Consider the following 25,355-nt stretch of genomic DNA (forward strand, 5'->3'; position numbering starts at 1 on the left):
ATCCTTCGACTGCCGTGTAAGTCACAGGTGCCCTACGCGGCGCACTGAAGTAATTATATGTCGAATTCTGTTAATAAGGCGCCAGAAAATATGCTACTTTTTTGTATACTGAACTACATTGCTTCATTAAATTTCAAGAAACGTCATTGGTAGATCGCATAGTGTTTTGTCAGTAGACAGTAGATCTTGGTTCTAATTAAGTTGGCCACCTACGCTATAGGTTATCTTCCGCGGCTGCTTCACGTCAGATCTGTTCAGAAATCTTAGGGTTGATGGATATTATTTAACACGTACCATCCGGCTATGGAATGAGCTCCCCTCCACGGTGTTTCCCGAGCGCTATGACATGTCCTTCTTCAAACGAGGCTTGTGGAGAGTATTAAACGGTAGGCAGCGGCTTGGCTCTGCCCCTGGCATTACTGAAGTCCATGGGCGACGGTAACCACTCACCATCAGGTGGGCCCTATGAACGTCTGCCTACAAGGGCAATAAAAAAAAAAACAGATAGAAAGACATACCTTATCGCATTTCACGCACCGATGATGTCTCATGAGCAAATGCTCCCATTCTATATGACTGCGAAGCGATTGTTTGTTCGCGAATTTGCCTTCGCAATCAGCGCATTCAAATCTAAAACGTGAGCACTTAGCTTGTGTGTGGAACTTCAGATAACAGAGCTTAGCAAGCATCGATTGATTAAGCTCCCAATGGCGGGAAAATGGTGACGGTTTAATCTTATCCCACCTGATTTAGGGGTAGGCCTAACCGTCCAGCGGTGAAGCGTTCCGGTCCAAAAGGTGGGACACGAATTAAGACAATTGAGACTTCGATTGGTCGACCTCACGTCTCAAGGTAGCCGAATTCGGGCTGTGAAGCCCATGGGCCCCGATAACCGCTTTAGCAGATAGGACGTAGGCTAGTTTGGGGCCGCCCCAGTCAGATCTTTTGAATATTGCTAAAGAGAAATACGGGCAAACAAGTTCGTTTTTCTTCCTCAGTCCTGACGATGACGGTAGTGACGTCAGCACGATGACATAATTATTCTCCTGCCCTTTTCCCAGTTACCTGAGGTCGGTGCAACATGTTTTCTCCTTCCACACTCCTCTATCATATAACATTTCTTCGCTCACTTCTCCTCTTACACAAATTGTCTTTCACGCAATCCATCGTTTCTTCTTAGGTCTACCTCTTCCTCTATATCCTTCCACATTCACAGTTAACACTCTCTTACCAACCTCGTTTTCATTTCGTCTCATCACATGTTCATATCATCCCAAACTTCATCGCCATCAGCACGATGACGTCACGATAAAATCAATTCTACTGATCTGGTTCTCATCTACGCTTACTTATATTCGGACGTGTCCCTGTGCGCGGAATGCGTCTTTAGATGGTGCATCAGCGCTCTGTGAGAACGATAATGCGTCCTGCACGTGTGGTATTGAGCTCCGCCGCCGTGAGCGCTCGAATTGTGTGAGTGCAAGCCGGATTTGCTCTTATACACTTTAGCGCAGAGCTCACAATTGTATGTGACGGGCGTCGGCTTGTGTTTCGTTCTGAAACGATACGATCGCGATATGGAAGGTAGAAGCACCATCAGTGTAAGGATTACCATCTCAGTATATTAAAAGTCGCCGTTCGCTTAGAAGATCCGGCCAGACACTCAGTGGGTTGTGTCTATCGACTAGTTCGCACGTCGAACTCTTCGTCGTTGTCGACGGGTTCGACGTGGACGGTGACCGGTACTTGAACACCCTAAAAGCACCCAGAGTGGATCCGGGGAATACGACAAGACATGTTTCAGGCATACGTCGATATGGTCGAAGTCATTTATATATTCATTATTGGAGGGTAACTCAAAAACGAACTGGTCAGATCTTGATAAAACGAGACCACACTAGGGGCATCACCTTTCGTATCAAAAATGTACAAAAAAAAACATGAAAATCGGTTCCTCCTATAAAAATACTCTAACATTATTATTTTTATTGCGTAGATGTGTGGACGAGCTCACAGCCCACCTGGTGTTAAGTGGTTATCGGAGCCCAACAACATCTACAACGTAAATGCCGCCATCCACCTTTAGACATGAGTTCTAAGACCTCATTTATTACAGTACATCAGGTGCTTCACCCTTCAAACGGAAATGCATTACTGTCTCACGTTCAAAATGGTGGTGGTACCTACCCATGCGGACTCACAGGAGGTCCTACCACCAGTAAACCCACCACACGCATTAAACAAAATCGAGTAACCTCAAAACCTCCTGATTCATTGAAGTCGGCTTAAAACCTTATCAATCATCATAATCAACATACCACAGTACAGCTTATATCGCGACTATATACCTTTGCTTCAATAACACTTCTAGTAAACTACAAACTTACAGCATGTGGATCTTCAGGCTGCTGTTAGTGACGAAGATATTGCCGCACAGGTCACAGGTCGGCTTGTTGTGCTTCGACCTGTGGTACCTGTAACTTCGATACGAGCTGAAAACGAGAAACTGGATCAGGGCTTGTGTTTTGAATGAACCAGACGAGCGAACGATTCGCGTGGGAGCCGAGGCTGCAGACATTAGAAGGCAAATGTCGCGCCCCCTTATCTTGAGACTCACAGACACAGCCCAATGGTTCTTCTCAGCGGATCGCGATTCCGATCCGATGGTCGATTCTGCACTGCTCTTGCTAGGGCCAGTTTTAGCAAGTTCTCTCAGGTTGAGCCTGTGAGCTGACCTGCCCATCCCCGCGTAGCTGCAATAGCCCCTTAGGCTATCAGCGAATAGGTAGGCAAAAAATTTATCTCGAGATATGTATATTGTCAAATTTGTTCAGTAAGGATCAATGAAACAAAACCTGTAATACGTTATTAACACTTCACATCTCATACTAGTTGATACTAGGATATTCCAAAAACGTTAATTTCCACTCGCTCATGTTGATTTTTATTATTGAGGGATCACTGATGGCCCGGAGGTCTTCACAGTTTCAGCAGGACAGATTGGCGAGCAGGGGCTCAGCCAGGAGGGGTGGGATTTGCTAACAGCTACCCGAGCGCTTCCAAAAGACGCCTAACAACTCAAGAGTAACTGCTTCGCGAATGAGCTCGTATAGACAAACCCTTTATTAACGCTTCGATACTAGTTGATACTAGGGTATTCCAAAAACGTACTTGGTATTGAAGTTGCACTCCCTACAATTGTAAGCGACCGCGATCGAGTCCACGTCGCCATGGCAGTCGTTGTAGTGCTGGACCGCGCTGTAACTGTCGTGGTAGCGTTTCAGACAGATCTGGCATTCGAACCTGCCGAATAAGTCGGGAGAAATTGCTTTTTGTTTTGTTTTTTATAGTTGATAATACACTAGAATAAACTAGTATTAAAATAAAGAAGAAAATACGAGACGATACCTACCTGCGCAGATGCCTCCGTCTATGCTCTCTCAGTATCGGTATAGAATTTAAAACCGAGTCGCATATATCGCAGGAGAAGCCGTTTTTGTTCTAAAACAATTAACGATTTACGTTTACTTTATCGTTTCCAATAAACACAGTGGATGCATGACATCAAGAACAGACCCCACAGAATGGTTTGTTCCATGGACCAAACCATTCCAAATCTTGTATCGTTCTATACAGATACAATGTGTAATAATTAGTTCCTAATCAATAAATACCTTGTTATGGTGTTTCTGAATGTGGCCTTGATAGATAGTTTCGGTGGCAAAACCGACAACGCACAAATCACACTTGTAGGGCAACTTCTGGTATTTCTCCTCGCTCCTCAGGAGTTCCCTCTCTGTCGATAGGTCCTCTTCGCTCAAGGTCACCGTCCTGATCTTCCCCTCGTGCTTCTCTATCGGTGTTTTGACCTTGCTCTTTTTGTGGTTCTTGGTCTGCAACGTACAGAATGTGGTGCAGTTTTTGACGCGTTTCCATTAGCTCTTTCTAGCATAATCTTAATCTTTCTAGCATAATCTTTGTCGTCGTTTACACCGACTTGAGACGTCCGATCGACTTAAGAATTCGCGCGTACATCAAGTGACGATGACATGACAATAGTATAATAACTAGGCTCTAATATTCGACGGCCGACAGCGACAAGATAGCCAAATGAAAGCAAAAAGTAAAGTTTGCTGTTTCAACAGTTTTTTTTTTAAACTACGTATATTATTTTTCTTATATCTATCCTCCATTTTCTATAGGTCCTGTGGAGACAGAGCAAAGCAACCAGACGAAACTTCTGAACAATGAGAGTCAGCTGACCTAAGGGCGCTAGCATTCCTATTTTGTTCCAAAACGAACATCAGATGACATTAAAAGTAATAAAACCTGTTACCTTCTTCTTTTTAACTCCACTGGTATTCCTTCTGGGCTTCACATCAGACGGTCCCGGATCCACCTCGCTGTCCGGTTCGATTTTAATTTCTGTTATCAGATCGTAGTCGTCGAAACTAGATGATTTAATAGCCGTGTCCAGGTTCAAGATATTGGGTTGAGTCATCGATGCGGTCGCCGGTATGCGAGCTTCGGTGCACGTTGCGTTTGGTTCTACATTGAATATTGACACCTGGAACGAACAGTTGTTTTTGTTAATCAGAAAATGTCATGGCCCTCCGGCTCGAAGGACCATTATTTCAGTCACAAACAAAAAGGTATAGAAAAGGTAATAATTTTATGTTAAAAAGAGAATACTTAGGCGCTATTGCATATTTTTCGACAGTATTAAGTGAAGGCTCCTTTGAGGGGTACATGTTTTGAATATATTGAAGTCATTTAACGTAAGCAGAAGTAGATTGGCTGCCAGCTTACTACACTTTGAAGGATACGGCAATCGGTTTAATAATACAATAAAATTAAAATTTCAACTCCGTATTTTAAAACGGGTGTCTTAAAACCTTTATATCTGTATGAATGTGAATCACTAGAACAAAATTAAATACTCCTTTTTTTAATGTTGATTAGGGAGATAGTATGTTGTCTTTTAGTTGTTTTGAGAACTTTAGTGCTATTCTTCTAAGCATCAACAACAACGCAAAAAGTGCTAAGAGTGCTATGAATGTTTGCTAAAAGTATTAAGCACATATTTAGTAGATATTATTAGCACTGATTAGCCGGATAGAAGATTGTCATGTAAGACCCACTGACCGCGTCTATACAGATGATACGCGGTCGGAAGTAAAGGCACTAACACCCGAATACTTTTACCGCAAAAACATATCATTGTAACTCAATGGTCTACCGTGGAGGCTTCGTAGTTACAATCCTTCGCTCGCCTCTTGATGTCAACAACAGATCTGTCAATGTCATCTTCCACTTTAATGTCAGCTAGCGTTTGACATTTAGTGATGCTCAATTTGGGTTTGTAGTTTACATCGCAATCCCGAAACGTCACACCTTCATTTCCGCTAGAGACCTAGAAAGATTTAGAATAGATTAATTTAAATTTCCATCGTAAAAAAATTAATCAGGAATATTTGAGTTTTGAGAGTGAGTGCGGTTCAAATGAGGTTTCAATCTTAAGGTGACGGTATTAAGGCTTCGATTTCAATTGCTTCGGCTCACGAATTAACACCAGATGTGTTACTTGAGTCAGTTACCCCTGATGCGTATCTGTTAGCACTGTACGACTTCGGCACAGTTTTCTAAATGTTGCCAACTGAAAACTTTTAAATACGCTTTAACATAACTTATCTGTGCTTCGCTCATAGACTTCAGAAACGCCAAGAACACAATCGAGTCACTATAGTAGAGTTATTTTGTTGCTGCAGTTTGGGTCATAAAACACAGCCGGGCTAGGGCGGTGAGCATGTTGCGCGGGCGCAACGCCATTATCGATAGAAACAAATGAGTCATCGAAGGCAGTCATAGTATATATGTCGAAGAGAAATTTGTTTTTGTGCATTCGTTCTCTGAATTTCTTTAGGGACATAATGGCTACTCCTTTGTTTTGTACCAAAACGGCACAATTTATTCAAATAATATTTTGCCTGTTGGCATCAATATACCAGCACAAGCACGTGTTGTTATCAACAATGTTTTAAATTTTTTCACTAAAATGAAAATAGATCCTGAAAAGTTACAAAGTGTTAATTTCTGCCGTTCTCGTGAACAAAACTAAATACACTATCGATAACGCTTATCGACAACAATAATGCGCATCACTATGCCCGTCCATAAGGCTCGTGAGTGGAAGAGAGAGCGAAATATTCGCTTCACCGCCCCGACTTTTTAAGACCCAAACTGCAGCGACAAAATAACTCTACTATAGCTACAATGAAAATAAACAACTCAGCAACGCGAAAACAAAAATACAATTTAATATTCACCTTATTGTTGAGCGCTAAAGTGCTTTTTTCAACTTTTGTTATGAAACCGTGTATTAATTTCAGCATGCGATGACATATCGTACAGATTAACAAATCTGTGACTGGAAACTGAAATTATAAACCGTCGATGGATGAACTTGCTCCCGGTAATGGGACCAATTGTAATTTGTAGGCAGCGGCTTGGCTCTGCCCCTGGCATTGCTAAAGTCCATGGGCGACGGTAACCACTCACCATCAGGTGGGCCGTATGCTCGTCTGTCTACAAGGGCAATAAAAAAAATGCCTAAATACCAGCACCCGGTCTTGAGATACGATGTGTGAGAGAGAGAGAGAGAGAGAGAGAGAGAAAGAGAGAGGGAGAGATAGTATTCGGTAGGCAGCAGTTTGGTTCTGCCCATGGCATTGCTGAAACCCATTGGCGACGGTAACCACTTACCATCAGATGGGCCGTATGCTCGTCTGTCGTTGCATGGGCAATAAAAAATAATTAAATACAAAAAAATACAATTGGCGGTTTTATCGCTCAGAGCGATTCCTTCCAGACAACCATCAGGTGCATAGGAATCACTAGGGAACAAATTAGAGGGTCTGTACCCATTTCAAACACACACACACACACAAAACATATTATATATTATTGAGAGGTTAAAGGCTATTTGGTTGAAGCGACATTTTTGCAACTTTACAGGAGAGCCATTTAAAGTTTAAAATTTGAAATAAATTTCATCAGAAAAAAACTACTTCAACAATTCGAATGGAGGAAACTTAATTGATGTTAAATCAAAAACATCGAACTGTTGATGCTGATACCAAATAAAACGCACCTTTAATTACAAAGATAAATGTCGCGTGTTAAGCGAAATGTCGCTTAAACAAAATAAATATATATGCACATACAACATATACCTGTATATTTATGTATATATGATTAAGAACATAATAATATGTAATAATAATCGTAATTGACGTTAACCGTTCTATAGTACCTATCCGTGTGGACTATTGTTAAGATGTCCTACCACAAGTGATTACGCAAATTATTATTTTTCGCGACTTTGACTTATTGAACGACGTTATTCCTTCACCGACGAAGTCATTAGTGAACATTTGTTAAGTACGTATTTCGTTAGACAAACCGGTATCTGTCAGCGACCGTTTTGATTCGCGTTTTCGCTATGAAAATACAAATGTTGTCGGCCATCTTGCTTAATGCCAATCTCCATAGACCCAAGTGTACTTGGTTAAGTAATAATTTCTCTTAATCTGATTTTTAAATTGTTTTAACACAAACAATAGAATGTAGTAAATAATTTGACGCTTTAAACTTACCATATCCTTGAAGAAAACCTCCAAAAAGGTTTTGTGTTTGCATGTTTTTAAGTTTATGAATCGGGTATTTTGCGACAGACAACACACGCATGTACATTCTAAAGGGAAATCATCTGCTATGTTATCGTTGATTACAAATTCAGAAAGATCTATTTCAATAAATTTTGCCATTTGCTTAGTGTAATACCTAAGAAGCCAATACAAAGAAGTGCAACTGTTGTCCTGTCAAATGTATGAAAAATTAGTTCCATTCCGTTTTACCAAACATATGAAGCGGACTCTCAAACTCGCACTTGCACACTTCTCTGTCACATGACATTAACAGTGAAGTGTAATAATACAGCGTATAACGGAACGCTTCTAACCGTTTTGTTTATTCACATGAAGAAAAATCAATACATTGAAAATATTTCAGTATAATAACTTCATATTTATTTAAATAATTAAAATTTGAAATCACTGTTTGAAATATACATAGAATTTCTTTTAAAATTGGAATTGGAGCCAATTTAAAGTTTTTAATTTCGCTGCAATATGACGAATAAAACTTTTTGACATCTGTGATGCTAATATGGTGGTTTTTAATGGCATCTTGTTTATTTTCGTAAATGAATTGATGTTTCAATAATAGTGAATGAGATATTTATAATATTTTAACGAAACATATGAAGTTTAATATTATGGATAATCCACAAAACATAGTATGTTGCGGCTGTCTAAGCATTGGAAGAAAAATGATTAAAATAGACTTGGAGCGAAAAGAGTGTTTTCATCAAATTTTAGGTGATTTACAAGTGAGTAACGGTTTTTAAACGTAAAAAAAAATACAAAATTTCTCCTTACAAACTTTAATGTTTACATACATATTCATAAATTCGATATTCAGTTAGCAGATTGTTTTCAATAAGACGCCAATAGAGTATAGTTGATTAAAAAAATCATTATCAAAACTTAGGTACAGCAATGCATATGACACTACAAAAGGCAAAAATGCGCCTATTTAAAAATATATATTACACAATCAAAATAATCTTTTGATACGCCAATTAGTGGCAGTAAATTATTTTAATAGTGTTTCTCTGAATGTGTATTAATTAATCCTTAAAAAAAAATGTATTCATAAGAATTTTTATTATTTACAATTTAATTAATATGATGGTTAAACTTTCCTTTTGGTCTGTCGATTTTTGGGTCGGGGTGTGGGTGGGGGGAGGGAGGGGGATAAGAGTTTACCCCCGGCACCATTCCCACCCCGCGGAACCCCATGGTTATAAAGATACCCGCGGTTAATGTTTTGAGGTTAGAATAGCACCATTTAGTCAACATAGGGTTAAAATTTCAATTATGGTCCATTATTTTTGAGTTGTGGAGGGAGGGGTGTAAGGGCTTACCACTGCACCATCACCAAGCCGCAGATCCCCATGGCTATGAAGATATCCATGGTAAATTTTTTAGAGTAAAACTGCATTATTTAGTTAAACTCCAAGGGAGCTTAAGTTTGAATCCGCCTTATCTCCGGCGCTGCGGGAAGAGCAGCCCTTCCGCCCTTGCGTGCCGAAGCACGGTCACTCGTGCTCTGTTCCGCAGCTTCGGCTTGATGTTCGCCTGCGGCGACCAGCCTCAGCCGCTCCGCCTCACACTATTTCCGTGCTCCGTCACAGCGGGCGAGGACTGCTCTCCCCCCCCGGCCTCCGGTTTTTTATATACACTCTAGAGGTAGGGCAGACAAGACCAGGTGGAAAGTGGGAGCTCTGATTCGGTTTTTGATATTTTTCGAATATTTTTGCAATTTTATTTCCAAAACATGAGCAATTTTACTGTTTTATATTTAAATCTTATTTAAAAAGTTAGTTTATCACAGAGACAGATAAAAAGACTATAAAAAAATAGGTCATTTCACGTTCCTTTCCACAGTATAAACAACATTTTGTTACTTTTTGTGTTAAAAAGTCAATATAATTGCTTATTACAGAAACATTCATTATGCACATTCATTACAACAACTTAACTATGTGAATATATTAAAATAATAAAATATATTTCAGTAAAAACATGACATAAAATTTAACAAAATACACGCTTACCGTGAATGGAACGTGAAACGTCAAATGTGACATCTACCTTGACAATTTTTCTGATATTTACGGAAACTTTAAAAAATTATATCTCGTAAACCGTGAGTCTCCGCAACTTGAAATTTTGCAAAAAGCTTTTTCTTTATGAGTACTATCTACAAAAATATTGTGTACTTCCAAATCGACGGACCCAAAAGGAAAGTTTAGCCAATGTGATCTGTGAGATAATAAGAATAATAATATACATAATCATATAAAAAAAAAAACAATTTCAGACAGTAGCAGATTTCAAACTTATGTACCTATGCTGGGAATGTACTAGCCGATTAAGCAATTTCATTAAGTTCAAAAGTCAAGTGAGATATGCCCACAAATGTCTACAGGATATAGAGAAGGTGTTTATTTTTATTGATTGTGCATGGCAAATTAGTTGGTATGTTGGTATTAAGAATATTTTGCATCAATACAGTGGAATGATAGGACTGTAACTATTGGCGGTAAGACATCTTGTGAGTCCGTACGGGTAGGTACCACCACCCCGCCTATTTCTGCCGTGAAGCAGTAAATGCGTTTCGGCTTGAAGGATGGGGCAGCCGTTGTATCTATACTGAGACCTTAGAACTTATGTATATAAGACATCTTGTGAGTCCGCACGGGTAGGTGCCACTACCCTGCCTATTTCTGTTGTGAAGCAGTGACGTGTTCAGGTTTGAAAGACGCACCGGCCATTGTACTGTTAAACGTGAGACCCTCGAACTCATGCCTCTAATTAGGTGGTGGCATTTACGTTGTAAATGTCTATGAGCTCCAGTAACCACTTAACACCAGGTGGGCTGTGAGCTCGTCCACCCAACTAAGCAATAAAAAATAAATCTTAGAGCTAACATTGGTTAAAGTCTACATACCAGATTAAAGCCCGGGGCGAGATAGCATCATGAAAATAGCTCCACAAAAGCCATAGACGTAAAAACAAATGATCATTTGCAGGACCTAAAATTGGTATCCCAATCGAAATTGAATACCCAAAACACTTTAATAATAAATTATGATCCGGAGACCTCTGAAGAATTAGATTGGCATATCGCGGCTAGCGAAGAAAAGGAGACACCCTCCGATCAGCAATGTTCAGAAACAGAAACAGTAGTGCAACCAAAAAAGAAGATAAAGAAAGCTTCGAAGAGCAAGAGACTGATGCATCTGTACAAAGAGATAGAGTTGACTGAGAGTGACATAGAGGCCGAGAGGGATACAGAAGCCTCAAGCGATAGTTTTGTCAATGCCTTATTTAAATGCGAGAAATGCGTCGAAGCGTTTCCCAACCAAGAGGATCTGAATGACCATAATCTAAAGAAACATAATAAGGTAAGTGTTTTTGCAGTTTCATTACAGAATTGTTCCAAAGTCTTGTTGATTATGAGAAATATGAGATTTGCCTTTTGTTATATCTGTTTTATATCTGTGGCGGTAGCCATCATACAACGCAAAATATTTGACAGATGCCTGAATCTCGCTTACGACAATTTCAAGTAAACTTTTCATATATACAAGTTCCGAACAACAACATTAGGACCGTCGGTCTACCAAGCAAAATATCACCCGCTCGGTGGAAGATCTTTCCTTTCGTCGTTTAAGCCTCCCACACTGGTGACCTGCGACGGAACAATGCCTTCAGACTTATCATCAGCGCATCAAGAACTTCGGCTACCACAATTCCCGCATGCTCGCAGATAAAAGCAAGTCATCGACAGTTGTCTCACAGCAAGCCAGCATCGCAGCCTCAACAGGACCATCGCAGCCGACTCACCGCGCTTCCTGGTCCTACGGCACGCACCTACACTGCCTCATCACGCCACTACAGGCCATCGCAGCCCATGACCGGATCATCAACGCTTGGGGTCACACATCTCCGGCGTGGCAGCTCTGCATCACATGGACTCCGCACGATACACGCGCAGCATTCAAGCTCAGCCTCGACTCACCGCAGACTTCGAGCAGCACTGGCCCATGCAAGCTAATCTCAGCACGGACAACGCTCACCAAATGACACGACCTCCAGTCTCGGAGGGGAGTGATCTGGCGGTAGTCATCATACAACGCAAGATATTTGACATGCCTGAATCTCGCTTACGACAATTTCAAGTAAACTTTTCATATATACAAGTTCCCAACAACAACATTAGGACCGTCGGTCTACCAAGCAAAATATCACCCGCTCGGTGGAAGATCTTTCCTTTCGTCGTTTAAGCCTCCTGGTTAAGCCACACTGGTGACCTGCGACGGAACAATGCCTTCAGACTCATCATCAGCGCATCAAGAACTTCGGCTACCACAATTCCCGGATGCTCGCAGATAAAAGCAAGTCATCGACAGTCGTCTCACAGCAAGCCAGCATCGCAGCCTCAACAGGACCATCGCAGCCGACTCACCGCGCTTCCTGGTCCTACGGCACGCACCTACACTGCCTCATCACGCCACTACAGGCCATCGCAGCCCATGACCGGATCATCAACGCTTGGGGTCACACATCTCCGGCGTGGCAGCTCTGCATCACATGGACTCCGCACGATACACGCGCAGCATTCAAGCTCAGCCTCGACTCACCGCAGACTTCGAGCAGCACTGGCCCATGCAAGCTAATCTCAGCACGGACAACGCTCACCAAATGACACGACCTCCAGTCTCGGAGGGGAGTGATCTGGCGGTAGTCATCATACAACGCAAGATATTTGACATGCCTGAATCTCGCTTACGACAATTTCAAGTAAACTTTTCATATATACAAGTTCCCAACAACAACATTAGGACCGTCGGTCTACCAAGCAAAATATCACCCGCTCGGTGGAAGATCTTTCCTTTCGTCGTTTAAGCCTCCTGGTTAAGCCACACTGGTGACCTGCGACGGAACAATGCCTTCAGACTCATCATCAGCGCATCAAGAACTTCGGCTACCACAATTCCCGGATGCTCGCAGATAAAAGCAAGTCATCGACAGTCGTCTCACAGCAAGCCAGCATCGCAGCCTCAACAGGACCATCGCAGCCGACTCACCGCGCTTCCTGGTCCTACGGCACGCACCTACACTGCCTCATCACGCCACTACAGGCCATCGCAGCCCATGACCGGATCATCAACGCTTGGGGTCACACATCTCCGGCGTGGCAGCTCTGCATCACATGGACTCCGCACGATACACGCGCAGCATTCAAGCTCAGCCTCGACTCACCGCAGACTTCGAGCAGCACTGGCCCATGCAAGCTAATCTCAGCACGGACAACGCTCACCAAATGACACGACCTCCAGTCTCGGAGGGGAGTGATCTGGCGGTAGTCATCATACAACGCAAGATATTTGACATGCCTGAATCTCGCTTACGACAATTTCAAGTAAACTTTTCATATATACAAGTTCCCAACAACAACATTAGGACCGTCGGTCTACCAAGCAAAATATCACCCGCTCGGTGGAAGATCTTTCCTTTCGTCGTTTAAGCCTCCTGGTTAAGCCACACTGGTGACCTGCGACGGAACAATGCCTTCAGACTCATCATCAGCGCATCAAGAACTTCGGCTACCACAATTCCCGGATGCTCGCAGATAAAAGCAAGTCATCGACAGTCGTCTCACAGCAAGCCAGCATCGCAGCCTCAACAGGACCATCGCAGCCGACTCACCGCGCTTCCTGGTCCTACGGCACGCACCTACACTGCCTCATCACGCCACTACAGTCTATCGCAGCCCATGACCGGATCATCAACGCTTGGGGTCACACATTTCCGGCATGGCAGCTCTGCATCACATGGACTCCGCAGGATACACGCGCAGCATTCAAGGTCAGCCTCGACTCACCGCAGACTTCGAGCAGCACTGGCGACAGTCACGCAGCATTCAAGCTCAGTCTCGACTCACCGCAGACTTCGAGCAGCACTGGCGACAATCACGCAGCATTCAAGCTCAGCCTCGATTCTCCGCAGACTTCGAGCAGCACTGGCCCTTGCAAGCTAATCTCAGCACGGACAACGCTCACCAAATGACACGACCTCCATTCTCAGAGGGGAGTGATGTGGCGGTAGTCATCATACAACGCAAGATATTTGACATGCCTGAATCTCGCTAACGACATTTTCAAGTTAAGCTTGCATATATACAAGTTCCGAACAACAACATTAGGATCGTCGGTCTACCGAGCAAAATATCACCCGCTCGGTGGAAGATCTTCCCTTTGTCGTCTAAGCCTTCCCAAATATCCGATTTGTGTCCCTCGCATTGCTGACTTCAGATACCGATGGTGACCGCTCACCATCAGAGACCATACTCTTCAGTAATTGTTTTATCGATTTCGTAAGATCTAAGTCGGTAATTTAATACATTTCGGAAGTCATATAATGAGATTGTCTCGATCGCAAAAGTTAATTTTAATAGGTACAAAGACACAATATTATGTAGCCATTCCCGATCCTGAAGACAAAATGGAAAGCAGTCGACGTCGCCCCAAGCACGTCATTTCGGATCTTCCCGATTCACTAACGGTGCTTTTAGGTACCTCAAGCACCGGTCATCGTCCTCGTCGAACCCGTCGCTTGCGACAAAGGGCTCGACGAGTAAATTAACCCTCAGATATAGCCCACTGAGTTTCTCGCCGGATCTTCTCAGTGTGTAGCGTTTCCGATCCGGTGGTAGATTCTGCGAAGCACGGCTCTTGCTAGGGTTCGTTTTTTTTTTTTATTTTTTTTTTTATTGCTTAGTTGTTTGGACGAGCTCACAGTCCACCTGGTGTCAAGTGGTTACTGGAGCCCATAGACATCTACAACGTAAATGCGCCACACACCTTGAGATACAGTTCTAAGTTCTCAGTATAGTCACAACGGCTGCCCCACCCTTCAAACCGAAACGCATTACTGCTTCACGGCAGAAATAGGCGGGGCGGTGGTACCTACCCGTGCGGACTCACAAGAGGTCCTACCACCAGTAATTACGCAAATTATAATTTTGCGGGTTTGATTTTTATTGCACGATGTTATTCCTTCACCGTGGAAGTCAATCGTGAACATTTGTTGAGTACGTATTTCATTAGAAAAATTGGTACCCGCCAGCGGGATTCGAACACCGGTGCATCGCTCGATACGAATGCACCGGACGTCTTATCCTTTAGGCCACGACGACTTCAGACTGTTAGTAACGTCATCAGGTTTGAGCCCCGTGAGCTCACCTACTAGTTAAGGCTACGCTGATATAGCCTCTCAAGGCTTAGGTAGGAAAAAAAAAATTATGTAGCAAAATTTATAAAAATCTAAATCTAACAATGCGCACGAAACTGTATGACAGTTCTGAGTCTTCACTCTTCCTAAGTCGGGCAACGAATGTCTCTGCATCTCGATTACTCTTTATCAAAACTTCAGTGTTGCTAGCCTAGAAATGCGCTATATAGAAGATTAGTATAGTAGCTTTTAATAAAAAATAAGGTAACATTTAATTTAAAAAAACCTACAACAAAATTTAATTTTTTGTCTTCTAAATAGTTAATAACAATGAATTATCTCACTTAAATCAAGTAAAAAAACATGTTTAAACATATTTAATTTTTTTTTAAATGTAAATTGTACAGCTTTCAGCCTGTCTCAAAACTTGTTGCTTTTTGGCCTACCTATTCGGTGGTAGTGGTAGTAAGGGACGATTCCAGCTTCTTCTTCTCAGCGGACGGGTAGTTGAGCTTCCGGGCTTGATCTGAGTGAGTTAGCTAACACTAGCATGAGTAGTGCTCCGCAGACTATATCATCGGATCAGAATTTTGATACTTTTGAGGACCATATCTCCTTTCTTTTTTTTTTTTAGAGATTTTATGACCTGGTAACTAAGACCTTTGAGTCATGTCTTATTTTAATTTATATTCTTAATTTTATGAAAAATGATAATATGGAGTGAAATGAAATGAAGATGATTAATTTGAGACATTAATCAACTGGGATGAAATTTAATGAAATGAGATGATATGGGATGAAATATAATCGCAGTAAAATGGTGGTCATTTACTGAGATTTTTTCAGTGGACTTTCTGGAGGAACCCGAGAAGCTACGTCCAGCAGCTTTGTTTCATTTTCCCACATTTGTGCACTTTCACAGATATTAAACAGTTAATAAACCACCATTATTACACATTTAAACCCGAAGAAACACTAAATAGACAAAATAAAACAAATCACACAACTTCACTCCTCGCGTTCCCGCCAAAAAGTCCCATTACAATGTCAAGTAAACAAAAAAAAAAACATCCGCCAGCGAGATTCGAACTTAGGCACCCCGCTTCGCCCGAGCACAACGGCCGCCTTAACCTCCAGGCCGCGTCTCCTTCACCGGAGCCTTAATCCAGACGACATTCAATTTTCAGAGGTTACGTTTCAGCTGTCTGGTGTGCGAGTGCTATTTCGGAACCGCAGCGGCTCTTTCGTACCACGCGAACAAGCACAGGATCCGTTATCAGTGCAGGTCGTGCCGCACGAGGTTCGGGACCAAATCGAAGGTGCTATCACACCACGCCCGGGAACACAGGTGAGCGACCTCCCAGCAGCTACCCCCCTCCCCCCCCGCCCCAGGCAAACAGCTGATCGCCCCCTCCTTGTTTCCAGCTCGAAACCGGATGACCACGGCGCTGATAGCGAAACTACCCCGAGCGTAGTGGCAGGCTTAGTGAGTGAAGCGAAAAGGTGATTGTAAGATTTTTTTTAGCTAGCTGTAGTGCGTTTCGTTGATGTCCACGGGCTCCGGTAACGTAAGCTTTGAAAAAAAACATTCGCTTCTTTTGGTGTGCTGACAACCTTATTTTTAACTACTAATCATATTACGTTGTATCCAGTAGAACACAATTCTAGGGCTGGCTGAAGAATAGTTTGTATGTTCTGAGTACATTTTATTGAAAAACTTTATTTACTTGAGAATATTTATTTATTTGTCCTATCGATAATTGAAGACACGAGTGGATGAAGGGTATATTATACAATTTGTTAATTTTGAGAAAACGGGCAACAAGCTTATGTTATTTGTCCTTTTTCTTCGTACATAACTCCTTCATCATATGCAATTTTTAAAAATATCCTTTAAACCCGGAGTTTTAAGGTCTAATATGGTTTGTAGGCAAACAACACCTTCATTCAATGTAAAATCTCAAAAATCTTAAATATAGTACTTAACCCCTTTATCCACTGATGTCTTCAACTGTAATAGAATATCTACAACTTTTTTGAACACCCTGTATATTCGTTGTTCATTGTAATTAAGGAGGGTAGAAGTCTGAAAAGGTCCTACCACCAGTGAACTGGTGGTAGGACCTTTTGTGAGTCCGCACGGGTAGGTACCACCGCCCCGCCTATTTCTGCCGTGAAGCAGTAATGCGTTTCGGTTTGAAGGGTGGGGCAGCCGTTGTGACTATACTGAGACCTTAGAACTTATATCTCAAGGTGTGTGGCGCATTTACGTTGTAGATGTCTATGGGCTCCAGTAACCACTTAACACCAGGTGGGCTGTGAGCTCGTCCAAACATCTAAGCAATAAAAAAAAAATAAAAAATAAAGTAAAGAGCGCCATCTTGTATGGGAAACAAGTTGAAAAAAATGTACACCTGTAAACAGCGAGTTGTTACTGGAAGACTCACCGAAATAGCGCTAGTGTAGGAAGTGGAAATGATTTTTGGCACGCACTGCGGTACCGTAAGTTTCGTGTAGTCGGTGAGGTGGAGCTCGATGGGCTTTAGTCGTTAGTCAGTACTGCGGAGCAAGTGCCTCGCGCGCCTTTTTCAAGGCGTAGTCTCCTGTGAGAAATTGGAGGAGTTGCGGTCCTTCTCTTCTTCTGCCCTTCTTCCTCTCCCCTTCTTCCTCTTAGGTCGCGCCGGAGTCTGACACAACTCGACCGGGTATCCGTAAATGGATTCCCAAAAAAAAGGAAGTTGAAATGATGTGAATATAGCAGAGGGAAGTGTGTTGGGTTGAAAAATATTATATTTATGGTGACTTGTGTAATTAAAAAATATCATGCAGTATTTAAAACTGAACTATGTATTTTTATTACTATTTACGTAGGAAGTGCTTATTTCATTCTTAATTTAGTATCTAACTCTAATAGCTTATAGCACTGCTTTTTTTCAAATCTTTCCACTTGCTACTGTGGCGCCATCCTAATTGACTCCCATTCAGCTGACACTTTTTTAATACACTAAGCCGGTCCCCCTTACTTCTAACCTCCATAACTCTAACCTTTCCGACACTTCGTCCATATTACTTGCCGGTACTGTGTCTTACGTTCTCAACTAGATGGCGTTGCTCGCTAACGTCATTTTTAATGTCGCTCTCGACCAAGAGATGGCTCTGGTTGTCACTATGTGTGCGATAGTTAATACTCGATCGTGATTTCGCCTCCGTCCGTTTTGAAGATTGTCGATACCATTGCAGCGTGATGTTTGCGTCTAGTGGCATTAGCCCGTTGATAGGGCGACGTGTTTTTTTCTATTTATTGCTTAGATGGGTGAACGAGCTCACAGCTCACCTGATGTTAAGTGGTTACTGGAGCCTATAGTCTATATATAGATGTCTATCTACAACGTAAATGCGCCACCTACCTCGAGATATAAGTTCTAAGGTCTCAGTATAGTTACAACGGTTGCCCCGCCCTTCAAACCGAAACGCATTACTGCTTCACGGCAGAAATAGGCAGGGCGGTGGTACCTACCCGTGCGGACTCAGAAGAGGTCCTACCGCCAGTAATTACGCAAATTATAATTTTGCGGGTTTGATTTTTACTATACGATGTTATTCCTTCACCGTGGAAGTCAATCGTGAACATTTGTTAAGTACGTATATCATTAGAAAAATTGGTACCCGCCTGCGGTATTCGAACACTGGTGCATCGCTACACATGAATGCACCGGTCGTCTTATCGTTTGGGCCACGATGACTTCAGAATGACGAAAATTATCGGATAGTTTTTTTATTTATTTCTTAGGCGGATGGGCGAGCTCACGGCTCGCATGGTGTTAAATGGTTACCGGAGCCCCTAGACATCTACGACGTAAATGCCGCCACCTACCTCGAGACATAAGTTCTAAGTCTCAGTTTTAACAGTACAACGGCTGCCCTACCCTTCAAACCGAAACGCATTACTGCTTTACGATAGAAAGAGGTAGGGTAGTGGTACCTACCCGTGCGGATTCAAGATGTCCTACCACCAGAAGATGGCGCTCTTTTCAACATATTTTTTTTTAAATAATTTCAGAGCGAACGGTAAGCCGGTGTGCGTCCCGTGTAATAGAACGTTCTCATCCATAGCCACGTTCAAACAGCACATGAAAATGAGCATGAAACACGTCCCCGAAAACGATTTTAAGTGAGCATAAGAACATTTGACGAAAGTACAATAATAATAATAATAAACCCGTGCGGATTCACAAGACGTCCTACCACCATTAATTACGCAAATTAAAATTTTGCGGTTTGATTTTTATTACACGATGTTATTGCTTCACCGTGGAAGTCGATCGTGAAAATTTGTTAAGAAAGTATTTCATTAGAAAAATTGGTACCCGCCTGCGGGATTCGAACACCGGTGCATCGCTCAAGACGAATGCACCGGACGTCTTATTCTTTTAGGCCACGACGACTTCATATGCTTTAAGGGGCATTAGCCCGTTGACAGGACGACGTGTATACTGTCCTGAGTGTTACCGTAACGTTTAAGGACGTTTGAGGGATTGTTTCAGCGCGGGCCCTTACTCGTGCGAGATTTGCGAGAAGAAGTTCCGCTGGACCACGTCGCTCCGCAAGCACATGGAGACCCACCGCATCGAGAGGGGGCAGAAGAGGAAGCCGTACTGCGAGTCTTGCAGGTCGAGATCCTGTTGTCAGCACTGATGAGTTATAGGAACGGGCTATGGAATGAGCTCCCCTCCACGGTGTTTCCCGAGCGCTATGACATGCCCTTCTTCGAACGAGGCTTGTGGAGAGTATTAAGCGGTAGGCAGCGGCTTGGCCCTGCCCCTGGCATTGCTGAAGTCCATGGGCAACGGTTGCCACTCACCATCAGGTGGGCCGTGCGCTCGTCTACCTACAAGGGCAATAAAAAAAAGGGACGGGCTGTGTGTCACAGCTCATGAGATTGCTGGGGCACACCCGGACTAGTCCCATCTTAGGTTCCAAAACATTGAGGTCGAGGTTTCGCAATAAAACAAAATTATTCATTAAATTATAACTGTTAAAGGCACTTAATTTCACTAGCGGTGCCGCAGTAGTCGAAATTCGACTTGAAATCATAAGTTTGAACATTATCGTGGTTCTATTCTGAAAGACTTACTTCTATAATCACACATGTCGCCAAGACTACACCATAGACAAATAATATTAAAGGTAAACAATATTAATCTATTCTCAATTTGACCACAGATTTTAAGCAAAAACAATAGATTGACAATAAACAAAGAGTTTATATATATGTGTGTGTCAAATACACGGTAGTGTGTGTAATGTTTTTCTTATTGATTTAATGTATTATTATTGCATAATTTAAAAAAAATATTTGCATGTGCGCTCCTTCTCTATATTCTCTATAAGTGTGGAAAATTTCATACTCCTCCGCGCAATTTTCGTAAAAAGAGGTACAAACTTTGCTTCACGTATTAATATATAGATTAAAACTATAACATAACGATAATAACGGTTCTAGTTGAATGCTGTACAAAAATTTCTAGTTGTGTCCTCTCAGATTATCCTTCACGACGTCCGCGAACCTCAGGAAACACGTGAAGACCAGCTCGAGGCATCAGATTATATTGAAACTAAGGTACGTAAAAATGCATTGACAATGTCGATGTTCAGTTGTCAACGGTCCTCGTGACTACCGTCAATGTTATTAAATGAATGGAAATTATAAAAAAAGTGTCCAATCGTAACGTAATCGCAACGTGCAATACGGGATAGGTGATCGAAAATAAATAACAGTTTTAAAAAACGATCAAAATACGCTTTATTAGAAAATTCAACTAAAAAATAGAAAATATTTTAATTAGAAAATAATATATAACTATACTGAGACCTTACAACTTATATCTCAAGATGGGTGACGCATTTACGTTGTAGATGTCTATGGGCTCCAGTAACCACTTAACACCAGGTGGGCTGTGAGCTCGTCCACCCATCAAAGCAATAAAAAAAAATAAAAAAAAATTATAAATTTGAATTTAAAATAGTGTAAGAAAAAATGATTTTATTGTAAAAAAGTGTGGGGTGCTTTTCAGGATATTATTATCAAAATAACCCTTCTACTCATATCTGTTCATAAAATATTTATAAGTACTGATACCATGCACCCCACGCTTTTTTTTTTACAATAAAATCATTATTTCTTACACTATTTTAAATTAATTTTTTTTTTTCTATTTTTTAGTTTGATTTCCTATAAAAGCGTATTTTGTTAGTTTTTTTAAACTATTATTTATTTTTTATTTTAATATTGAATTGTCATCGGTCCTCTTAATCAGTATAGGTACCAAATTTCGAGTTAATCCAACGTTTTGAAGGGTGTCAAAATCATGTTCAAAGATTCCGCTACATACTAACATACATACGTCTGAAGCTAATAAAAGCGTATTAGAGAACTGTCCAATCGTAACGTAATCGCGACGTGCAACACGGGATAGTTGATGGAAAATAAAGGCACTTCTAAAACTTTGTCGCTCTGTGGTCAGGAAGTTGGACGTGCACGCAGAGGACTCTCCCGAGAACCAAGCCCGGCTCGAGGAGATTCGTTGCTCTGTGACAGAGTCGAAGCAGCAGCACTACTGTCCGGAGTGCGACAAGAAGTTCCTGTGGCGCGGCAACCTCCTGAGGCACCTGAAGAGTCACCAGGCAAGGTACGGTGCTGTCGGCGGATCTGTGTTAGCGTAATTACAGTTCGCACCCTCGGCCAAGAGATGGCGCTAACTTCAATTTTAATCAAACGCTAAAACGATATAGTTAAAAAAAATATTTTTTTATTGCCTAGATGGGTAGACGAGCTCACAGTCCACCTGGTGTTATGTGGTTATCGGAGCCCATAGACATCTACGACGTAAATGCGCCACCCATTTTGAGATATAAGTTCTAAGGTCTCAGTATAGTTACAACGGCTGCCCCACCCTTCAAACCGAAACGCATTACTGCTTCACGGCAGAAATAGGCAGGGCGGTGGTACCTACCCGCGCGGACTCAGAAGAGGTCCTACCGCCAGTAATTACGCAAATTATAATTTTGCGGGTTTGATTTTTACTATACGATGTTATTCCTTCACCGTGGAAGTCAATCATGAACATTTGCTAAGTCCGTATTACATTAGAAAAATTGGTACCCGCCTGCGGGATTCGAACTCTGGTGCATCGCTACACATGAATGCACCGGACGTCTTATCCTTTGGGCCACGATGACTTTACAATGACGAAAATTATCGGATAGTTTTTTTATTTATTTCTTAGACAGGTGGGCGAGCTCACGGCTCGCATGGCGTTAAATGGTTACCGGAGCCCCTAGACATCTACGACGTAAATGCCGCCACCTACCTCGAGACATAAGTTCTAAGTCTCAGTTTTAACAGTACAACGGCTGCCCTACCCTTCAAACCGAAACGCATTACTGCTTTACGATAGAAAGAGGCAGGGTGGTGGTACCTACCCGTGCGGATTCAAGATGTCCTACCACCAGAAGATGGCGCTCTTTTCAACATATTTTTTTTTTAATAATTTCAGAGCGAACGGTAATCTGGTGTGCGTCCCGTGTAATAGAAAGTTCTCATCCATAGCCACGTTCAAACAGCACATGAAAATGAGCATGAAACACATCTCCGAAAACGATTTTAAGTGAGCATAAGAACATTTGACGAAAGTACAATAATAATAATCCGTAATTGTAGAAATGTAGACACGTCGTGTCTATAGCAACAAAATTATTGCGGCACGAAGACCAATTTAAACAATTTACGCCCGACAAAAAATTAGTTCGGCTCGAAGGGACAAATAATGCAACTGAAACAATTTAGTTAAATGAAATTTCTGTTTGTTTGTAAGTCTGCAACCATAAGAGTCTGTTAACGAGCTAAGTAACAGGGAGACTGTCTAGCGCGTGAATATGAAATCGATATAGTTTAAGTATGTAGGCAAGCTCAAGGCGCATCTGGTGGTAAGTAGGTACCGGAGCCCATATTTATGACAGCCCAATTCCTATCTCCCACATCGAGACATAAGATCGAAGTTCGAAGTTCCATTATGCAATGGCTGCCCCACCCTCCAATCCAAGAAATGGGCGGGAAGGTAGTGCATACCCGGTCAAGCTCACAACCTCACAAGTCATAATCTAACGAAGACACCTAAAGTCCAATAACCATGCCCGTCAACTGTTTTAAAACACCCTAAAAGACGCGTTCACGTGACGCTGACCATGGGCTCACGCGCAAAACCAATTAAACATTTCGTTCAAGCTACATGTGCAGCGACTGCGGGAACAAATTCGTGAACAAAACCCGCCTCAAGGACCACATCAATTGGGAGCACCTCAAGAACTATATTCACAGATGCTCAGACTGCAAGAAGGTAAGCCGGCTCAAACTCAGACGGTCTGTCAATTTGTCAATCCGTCAACATATCAATCTGTCAATTTGACAATTAGTCAACTTGTCAATCTGTCAAGTCAGACGTCAGACGCGCGCTTACGAGCATCCGTGGTGGGAGGAATAGCATCACGTAACGAAAAACGTCTGAGGAATAACCCGAGATGCAATCGGGATTTCGCCCTCGCGTCCCAAAGTGGGTGGAGGCAGTTAACCCTTTGACTGCCAAGCAGGTCACCGGTGCCCTACGCGGCGCATTAAATTATGACGATCTCTATTTCTAGGGCGCCCGAATATCTAGCATTTTCTTTTTTATTGCTTAGATGGGTGGACTAGCTCACAGCCCACTTGGTGTTAAGTGGTAACTGGATCCCATAGACATCTACAACGTAAATGCGCCACCCACCTTGAGATATTTTTTTTTTATTGCTTAGATGGGTGGACGAGCTCACAGCCCACCTGGTGTTAAGTAGTTACTGAGCCCATAGACATCTACGACGTAAATGCGCCACCCACCTTGAGATGTAAGTTGTAAGGTCTCAAGTATAGTTACAACGGCTGCCTCGCTCTTCAAACCGAAACACATTACTTCTTCACGGCAGAAATAGGCGGGGTGGTGGTACCTACCCGCGCGGACTCACAAGAGGTCCTACCACCAGTCTCTCTCTCTCTCTCTCTCAAAGTTAAGCAATCCAGGCCCTTTAGTAGTACTTACTTTTAGGTGTTCAAGACCCGCACGTCCCTGTACTTGCACCGGCAGATGGTCCACAAGGAGATGTCTGACAATCATCTGTGCGATCACTGCGGGAAACGGTTTCCGGTAAAAATATCATTCTTTTTTGACGTGATAACCTCTTATAGTGAATCTATGAACACCGGCTGCGCGCACGAAAAAGTGTCACGTTCCTCCCAAGCCCGAGCGTGCGGGCGAGAGCGCGGCACGAGCGATAGAGACACACGATCGGCCTGAGCGTTAATTTATCGAAAATTTTGTAATTTTCAAATAATTCCTTCTTTGTATTACACAAAATAATAATAATTCAATTAAATTCATAAAAGTACACAATTTTTCATCAATGTTTCTTTATGATGTTATCACGTAAAACTATCGTCCGTAAATCGGCTTTACATACAACCAATTATTATTTTTTGTCATTATCATCATCTGTCATTATCATCATCTGTCATTGTTTCGGTTACTGACTACCCAACCTCAATAAGTTCGACTCTTTACATTCCATTCATATTTGCAATGCCGTGTCTAATAATTATTAAGTCTGCTTTTCTTCTCAAGTCTATTACCCGTCCGCAGAGTCAGGCCAGGCTTCATTATCACATAACGGCTCTACACAACAAGGAGACTCCGTACAAATGCACCACGTGCTCGGCGAGATTCAGCTGGCACTCGTGTCTCACCCGACACGTTCGGACCATACACTCGAAGGAAAAGAAAAGCGCGACTTAACAAAAGATAAATGTGAATTATTAAAAGATAAGCGCGACTTAGCAAAAGATAAATGTGAATTAATAAAATATAAGTGCGGCTTAATAAAAGATAAATGTGACTTAATAAAAGATAAGCGCGGCTTAATAAAAGATAAATGTGACTTAATAAAATGTAAGCGCGGTTTAACAAAAGATAATAAATATAAGTGTATAAAAATATGAAAAAGTGATTCTCTACTCTCTACCATCGGTGTCAGTAGCGAGCAATACGCCACAAAAATTAGGATAAATATGTTATGTGAATTCGTAAAAGATAAATTTGTACTAATAAAAGATAAATCAGTCGTCTCATAAAACAATAAAACTTATATTTCACTTTGTTTTATTTGTATCCCTTAATAATAATAATAATAAAACATTTATTTCAGAAAAAATCCATAAAATAATAATAATACAATAGTCAGCACACAAACAGTTCAACAATACAAATAGAAAATGAACAATATACTAATTCAATTAATTAAATATACAAAGGAAATGAATTAGAAACACATAATTATATCAATACAGTA

General features: G+C 41.9%; 2 protein-coding genes across 7 annotated transcripts in view; one reads left to right on the top strand and one right to left on the bottom strand.

Moving 5' to 3' along the window:
- LOC101741752 (zinc finger protein 62 homolog) overlaps positions 1-7,901 on the bottom strand; it is a 54,914-nt gene extending 47,013 nt beyond the window's left edge. For 4 of the 5 annotated variants that reach the window (XM_021349500.3, XM_021349495.3, XM_062670962.1 and 1 more), the window contains exons 1-10: positions 7,656-7,901; positions 6,327-6,434; positions 5,240-5,413; positions 4,337-4,567; positions 3,675-3,893; positions 3,413-3,501; positions 3,172-3,303; positions 2,388-2,492; positions 1,350-1,556; positions 519-630 (exon numbers count right to left, since the gene is read on the bottom strand). In XM_021349500.3, coding sequence (XP_021205175.2) covers positions 519-630; positions 1,350-1,556; positions 2,388-2,492; positions 3,172-3,303; positions 3,413-3,501; positions 3,675-3,893; positions 4,337-4,567; positions 5,240-5,413; positions 6,327-6,434; positions 7,656-7,826 — 1,548 coding nt within the window. In that variant the 5' untranslated portion in view covers positions 7,827-7,901. The remainder of the gene's footprint in view (positions 1-518; positions 631-1,349; positions 1,557-2,387; positions 2,493-3,171; positions 3,304-3,412; positions 3,502-3,674; positions 3,894-4,336; positions 4,568-5,239; positions 5,414-6,326; positions 6,435-7,655) is intronic. The other variant, XM_021349510.3, reaches the window with a different exon arrangement.
- Positions 7,902-8,006: 105 nt separating this feature from the next.
- On the top strand, positions 8,007-25,153 carry LOC101738066 (zinc finger protein 91). 2 transcript variants are annotated; one of them, XM_012693095.3, is made up of 13 exons: positions 8,007-8,449; positions 10,006-10,125; positions 10,718-11,092; positions 16,112-16,272; positions 16,350-16,427; positions 18,985-19,095; positions 19,469-19,594; positions 20,467-20,544; positions 21,449-21,613; positions 22,481-22,591; positions 23,209-23,320; positions 24,059-24,157; positions 24,650-25,153. In XM_012693095.3, exons 1-13 carry the CDS (start codon positions 8,321-8,323, stop codon positions 24,800-24,802), a joined length of 1,818 nt encoding a protein of 605 aa, XP_012548549.2. In that variant the 5' UTR covers positions 8,007-8,320; the 3' UTR covers positions 24,803-25,153. The 2 variants fall into 2 exon arrangements, with proteins under 2 accessions (XP_012548549.2, XP_004922225.2); XM_004922168.4 differs by lacking the exon at positions 18,985-19,095.
- Positions 25,154-25,355: the final 202 nt, after the last annotated feature.

The sequence above is a fragment of the Bombyx mori genome, chromosome 11, assembly GCF_030269925.1.
Source record: "Bombyx mori chromosome 11, ASM3026992v2".
Classification (NCBI taxonomy): Eukaryota; Metazoa; Arthropoda; class Insecta; order Lepidoptera; family Bombycidae; genus Bombyx; species Bombyx mori.